The following is a 6,938-nucleotide window of genomic DNA, read 5'->3' as shown; positions in this document are numbered from 1 at the left end:
CAGCAAGTTTTTTTTTTTTTTTTTTATTAGAAATGACACAGACGTCTCCCAGAAGATAATAAGACGATGTACAAGTGGCATCATTGTGGAAAAAAAATATTACTCATCTCTTATTTACATTTGAACAAAAAGTGGCATGTCCAAAATTATTCATACCCTTCTCAATAATCAATAGAAAAGCCTTTATTGGCTATTACAGCAATCAAACGCTTCCTATAATTGCTGACCAGCTTTTTGCATGTCTCCACTGGTATTTTTGCCCATTCATCTTTAGCGATGAGCTCCAAGTCTTTCAGGTTGGAGGGTCTCATTGCCATCACCCTGATCTTTAGCTCCCTCCACAGATTCTCAATTGGATTTAAGTCAGGACTCTGGCTGGGCCACTGCAAAACGTTAATGTTTTTGTCTGCTAACCATTTCTTCACCACTTTTGCTGTGTGTTTTGGGTTGTTGTCATGTTGAAATGTCCACTGGTGCCCAAGACCAAGTTTCTCTGCAGACTGCCTGATGTTGTTGTTGAGAATTTTGATGTATTGCTCCTTTTTCATGGTGCTGTTTACTGTGATTAGGTTCCCTGGTCCACCGGCTGAAAAACACCCCCAAAACATTAGGTTCCCACCACCATGTTTGACAGTGGGGATGGTGTTCTTAGGGTTGAAGACTTCTCCTTTTTTAAGCCGAATGAAGGCTACATCATTGTGGCCAAACAATTAAATTTTTGTTTCATCTGACCATAAAACAGAAGACCAGATGAGCATTTGCAAAGGCCAACCGGGCTTTTGTGTGCCTTATCTGGTGAAACGGTGTCCACCTTGGTCTGAGTCCTTGGAACCCAGTGGTGTGCAGTGTCTGTTGGACTGTCTGTCTTGAGATGTTGCCACCAGCAGAGCCCAGATTCATCAGGATGGCCTTGGTGTTGATCCTTGGATTCTTTTTTACCTCTCTCACTATCCTTCTGGCCAGCACAGGTGTCACTTTTGGCTTCTGACCACGTCCTCTGAGATTTTTCACAGTGCGGAACGTCTTGTATTTTTTAATAATACTTTGCACTGTAGCCACTAGAAAACATTTAGATCAAAACATTTAGATATGGTCTTATAGCCCTTTCCTGACTTGTGGGCAGCCACAATGCGCAGCCGCAGGTCCTCAATTAGCTCCTTTGTCTTAGCCATGACTGTCCACAAACCAACAGCAGAGAGTTTTTGTTTTTCACCTGTTGAGTTGATTAAAACAGCTGTTCCCAGTGAATCAGGGTAATTAGGATGCTTTAGAACAGCTTGGACTATTTGGAATGGTATAGAACTTTGGATTTCCCCATAGACTGTGACAGTTTTCAAAGAGTATAAATAATTTTGGACATGCCACTTTTTGTTCAAATGTAATTAAAAGTTGAGAAATATTTTTTCTGACAATGATGCCTCTTGTACATCATCTTATTATCTTTTGGGAGAAGCCTGTGTCATTTCCGGACATTGTTCCCTCTCCCTATTTCCAGCTGACTATAATGAGCAATTATACTGTAATGCAACATTACTGTGATCCTTCAACCCACAAACACACAGTGTATCGTTTTCACTAGAGTTCCTCGGAATCCCCCATAAGCGCCTACTCCAATGCTGTCGCCATGGCTACAGTCTCAGCCAATCACGTCGCAGCCAGCTGTGAGGTCATCAGTTCCTCCACACAAGCACACAGGGTGTCAGATGAGTTTGCCCACATTCATGCCATCTGCACCCTGACTGTGTGTGTGTGTGTGTGTGTGTGTGTGTGTGTGTGTGAGTGTGAGTGTGCGCTCGTTTGCACTAGTTTCATTACTGAGGTGACGGTCCTCCTCCGTCCCGACTGAAGTGTGTGTTGTGAAGCGACGTGATTTGATGTCTGTGTTTTGTATTAAGTTTAACCCCGGGTTGATTTCTGCAGCTGACCTGTCGGCAACGATGTAATTGAGTTAGCAAACACACACACATTCGCACACAAGCTCTGTTGGAAACCCTAGTGAGCTGCCTATCTATTTGTTTGGTGCTGGAGATGCTGCCTAAAAAGAACATTACAAATTGAAGAAAAACTAAATGTTCCATTTCAGTTCCGATGCTTATTAGGATGTGAATTTATATATTTGCATACAAAATATTATGTCTATTATTATTTAAATTATTATTTTTAATATTATTAGATTTTATATTGTTAATTTATTTGAGTTTTATATTATTATTGTTGTTGTTATTATTATTTGTATTAGTTTTGGATAAGTTCAACTTTATATTTTAATTATATATATATATATATATTTATAATATATATTTAAATATATAACTAAATTAATTTGATATGTGTCTGTATTATTATTATTATAATGTAAAAATGTAGTAAAATTATTCATATTATTCAATCAACATAATATGTGTCTTTATTTATTTTTACAATTATTAATAATTTTAAAATGTATTAAAATATTATTATTATTTTATATTGTTTATTTTTTTATATTATTTATTTGAGATGTGTGTGTGTATGTGTGTGTAATTTTATATAAAAATTAATAGTAGCACAATTTATTTTAAATATTTTAAAACAAAGTAATATGTCTTAATTAATATTAATGAAATTATTTTTTATTAATTTAATTTTAATTAATTTATTAGATTCCTTTGTAATATAACTGTTTTTTAATTAGTTTTGTATAATATTTTAAATGTAATATTATATATATATATTCTATTTTAGATTATTTATTTTAAATGTATATTTATATTATTATTATTTATTTGATTTAAAAATGTTGTCCTAATTTTATGTTATTTAAATTTTATTTTAATGAGCTTATTTTTAAAGTTATAATTATATTTTTGTTGTTAGTGTCATTAGGATTTGACTACAAAATCATACACGCATAAACTTTTAATTATTAAATGTGTGCAACTTTGACATTTTATTTATAGCATGAACTCATAAAAGTCAACTGTAGTTTTAAAAGTGCATGTCATAGCAGAAATGATTCAGTGGCGTCTGATCTGCATGATTCAGTCTCACACACACATATACACTTACATACAGATGCATGTGAGATTCTCACATGAACAATTATCAGTCTTTTAAAAATATGCCTCTAGTTGTCATGGTTACTGGGGAAACTGGCAGCGCAGGCAGAGAAAAATAATGAGTCATTTGTGTGCGGGTGTTCATTTAATTGGCAATTTGTATCTACTTTGTATCAAAACTATTTAATTTGTCCAAATGTATCAGTCAGTGTGCGGTTTGGGAAGGCTTCACGTCGCTGAACCCAATGTTTCAGCCTGATGCTGCCAAAATCTTACACACACACACACATAGGCTCTGTTCCAAAACATGGCCTTGCTGTCTGCTGTCTGCATAGGGAACCACCTTATAATGCATTATATAACCTCAGAAGAGATGGGTTTGGAGCAGCACTTCATGTGAACATCATGTTGCTAATAAGTATAGAAATGATTATTATTTTTTATTTTTTTTTCATTTGTTGATTATTATTATATGAGTGTATTTATTTAGTTTTATTATAGCATTCATTTCATTTGTAATCATTTTTTATTTTATGTTCATTCATTTTGGAGTCAGTGAAATGGATTTTAATTGTTTAATCCACTGATAATCAACATTTTTCTCTCTCTGTCATGATGGATAGATGTTTCCCACTGAAATTGGATTTGTTGTGAAGTATGCATGTGATGCTGTCTTAAGCATAGAAATTGTTATAAATATAATATTTTATATTGTTAATTTATTTTTACTATATTATTAGTATTAGTATTATTTATTTGATTTGTAATTATTTTATTCTATTTTAATTATTTTTGGAATATTTTGTATTGTTTAATTATTTTATTTTTATTATATTACAATTATTATTTATTTTTTATTCTATTTTAATTAGTTTGGGATTTTATCTGTATATTACAATATATATTAAATTTCTATACTAATATTATATTTTATATTGTTAATTTATTTTATTTTGATATAATTCATTTGATTATTATTAATACAATTTGATATATTATTATTGAAATTATTATTATTAATATTGTTATATTTTATATTGTTTATTTTATATTATTATTTATTTATTTAAATTTTATATTATTATTTTTTTTGGTATTTTGTTTTAATAAGTTTTGAACAATAAACATTTAAATTATATAAAATGTTTATTAAAATTATTTAAAAATTAATAATAACATCCTTTTTAAATATAGATTTTAAAAATGATGTCAGTTATTGTTGAAATTATTATTATTATTAATGTTATTTATGTTTATTTATGTTGTTTTTTCTATATTGTTTTTTATTATGTTGGTTTTGGATAATATGTATAAATAATATATATAAAAGTTTATATTTAAAAATGTATAATAACATTTATTTAAAATATTTGAAACAAAATATGTCTATATTTTTATTATTGAAATTATTATTAATAATTGTATTATATTTTATTTTTGTAAAATATTTTTTATTTGACTTGTAATTATTTATATTTTATTTTAATTAGTTTTGGATAATATATTTAAATGTTTAAATGTTTATATTAAAAAATTATAATGAAATTAATTTTATATATTTTTAAATGAAATATTTATATTATTATCAAAATTATTTGATTCATTTTTATTATATTTTAATTCATTTTAGAAATTATTATTAGTAATATTATTATATTTTATATCACTTATTTATCTATTTTTAATTAGCCATTGGGTTCATTATTATATTTGTTAATATTTCTTTTATTTTTGTTTATCTGTATACACATGTATATACGATAATCAATATTTGATATTTTTTTATGTCATCTTGGATAGGTTTTTCTGACTACACAAAGTAGTAAATGAGTTTGCACACTTATTCATTTTCTCATTGGCAGTGACGGCTGGGCGGACCGTTACGACGTCACAGACGGCTACGTGCGCGAGGCGGCCGGCGGGATCACCATAAAGCTCCAGTCCGCAGACGTGAAGTGGTTTGACGATTATTACCTGAAACTACGTCCCGAAAACAACCCCAGAAACCCCTGGTTCCCTGAGTTCTGGCAGCACCGCTTCCACTGCCGGCTGAAGGGACACCCGCAGGAGAACAACAAATTCAACCGCACCTGTGGCAGTAAGTTACCATATTAAAGCACTCAAATGTGTCCGTTTGTGTCCTCATGTGCTCCCACAATGACGAGAAGAAGAGCAGCCAACCCTGTCTCTCGCAGACAGAAACCCATGATTGCGTTCTTTCATCCAGACTTTCTGTTCAGATATCACACCTTCCATTAGTCTTACTGTCTTTCATTGGCTCCATTCATCTGAGCTCCAGCTCCAGTTCAAAGAAACTCAAAAAAGAAAAACAAAGACAAAAGAAAAGAACAACCAGAGTTTCCTTCTGAAACGGGAATCAAAAGCTGCGCAAGCAGACAGACAGACAGACAGAAAGCAACAGTTTGGACAGAGATACTATTTTAATGTCAGTTCAAAACTGAATTTTCAGAGCGAGTCGAGGGGATCAGACACTTCTGAATGAAATTGGAAATTGATGTGAAACAAGACTTTCAAGTGCAGTACATAATAGCAAACACACAGTCTAATACTTGAAATGTGACTCAAACGTTTAACTTTTTAAAGTACAGTATCTACTTGTATTAAAAATGAATAATAAGAATATTAATTTGATATTTTTTTAAACAAAATAATATGTCTATAATTTCTGAAATTCTTATTAATAATATATATTGTTTATTAATAATATATATTGTTTAATGTCTATCTATCTGTCTATCTATCTATCTATCTATCTATCTATCTATCTATCTATCTATCTATCTATCTATCTATCTATCTATCTATCTATCTATCTATCTATCTATCTATCTATCTATCTAATCTATCTAATATTTTTTTTCTCCACAAAATGTTTTCGAAATTATTATTCATAATATTGTTATATTGTTTATTTATTTTATTTTTAATATGTTTCTTATTTATTTGATTTGTGATTATTTTTATTATATTTAAATAATTTTGAATAATATATTTAAATAATATGTTGTTTATTTTATATGTGGTTTGTTTCATTAAATGCGTTGTTATTATTAATTTAATTTGTATTTTAGTTTAATTCGTTTTGGATAAATTAATAAAATATAGTAATAATAATAATAATAATAATAATAATAATAATAATAATAATAATAATATTTTTAAGATTAAATTTAAGAATAATATTAAATATTTGCTTTCGTTTTTTATTAATTATTAATTTGTTTATTTTAATAGTGTTTTTTATTTTTTATTTTTTTCAATTAAGTATATGGTCTTTATAATAAGTAACCATTTTACTTTGTCCAAACGTTTTTGTTATTGAGGGAAAAATGAATTAATATTAAATTTGCTTGCTTTTGTTTTTTATTAGTTTTCAATGTATTTTTTATATTAAATATATGGTCTAAACAATATTTTTTAGAATAATATTAAATTTGCTTGCTTTTGTTTTTAATTATTATTTGCTAATAATTAAGAATTATTTAATTTGTTTTTGAATTAAGTATATGGTCTTTACAATAAGTAATCCTTTTTTGTCATTTATTGTAAAAAAATATTTTTTTATTATATTATATTTTATATATTATATCATAGTATTTTTTATATTTCTATTTTGATATTTTATATTAATATATAATCTTCTTGCTTTTTTAAAATAATTTTTCTGCTGTTATTTATATATATATATATAATTAGATTCATATAAATATATATAAATATGATGAAAAAAACTTTTTAGTATATAATGCATTTTTTTTACTATTATTAAGACTTTCTGGTCAATTTAAGTATATTATAGTATATGATAGTTATATTTTATATTTTAATTCTAAGTTTCTTGCTTTTTTAAAAAGAAATTGGTCTTTTCAATGTGTGTGT

At 28.0% G+C, this 6,938-nt stretch overlaps 1 protein-coding gene across 1 annotated transcript in view; it reads left to right on the top strand.

Moving 5' to 3' along the window:
• Window positions 1-6,938, top strand: part of LOC141285263 (metabotropic glutamate receptor 5-like) — an 18,767-nt gene that overhangs the window by 927 nt on the left and 10,902 nt on the right. The window contains exons 2-3 of the mRNA XM_073818298.1: window positions 1,580-1,661; window positions 4,870-5,136. Of these exons, the coding sequence (XP_073674399.1) occupies window positions 1,580-1,661; window positions 4,870-5,136 (349 nt within the window). The remainder of the gene's footprint in view (window positions 1-1,579; window positions 1,662-4,869; window positions 5,137-6,938) is intronic.

The sequence above is a fragment of the Garra rufa genome, chromosome 14, assembly GCF_049309525.1.
Source record: "Garra rufa chromosome 14, GarRuf1.0, whole genome shotgun sequence".
Classification (NCBI taxonomy): Eukaryota; Metazoa; Chordata; class Actinopteri; order Cypriniformes; family Cyprinidae; genus Garra; species Garra rufa.
Note: the sequence above shows the minus strand (reverse complement) of the source record. Positions and strands in the feature narration are given on the sequence as shown.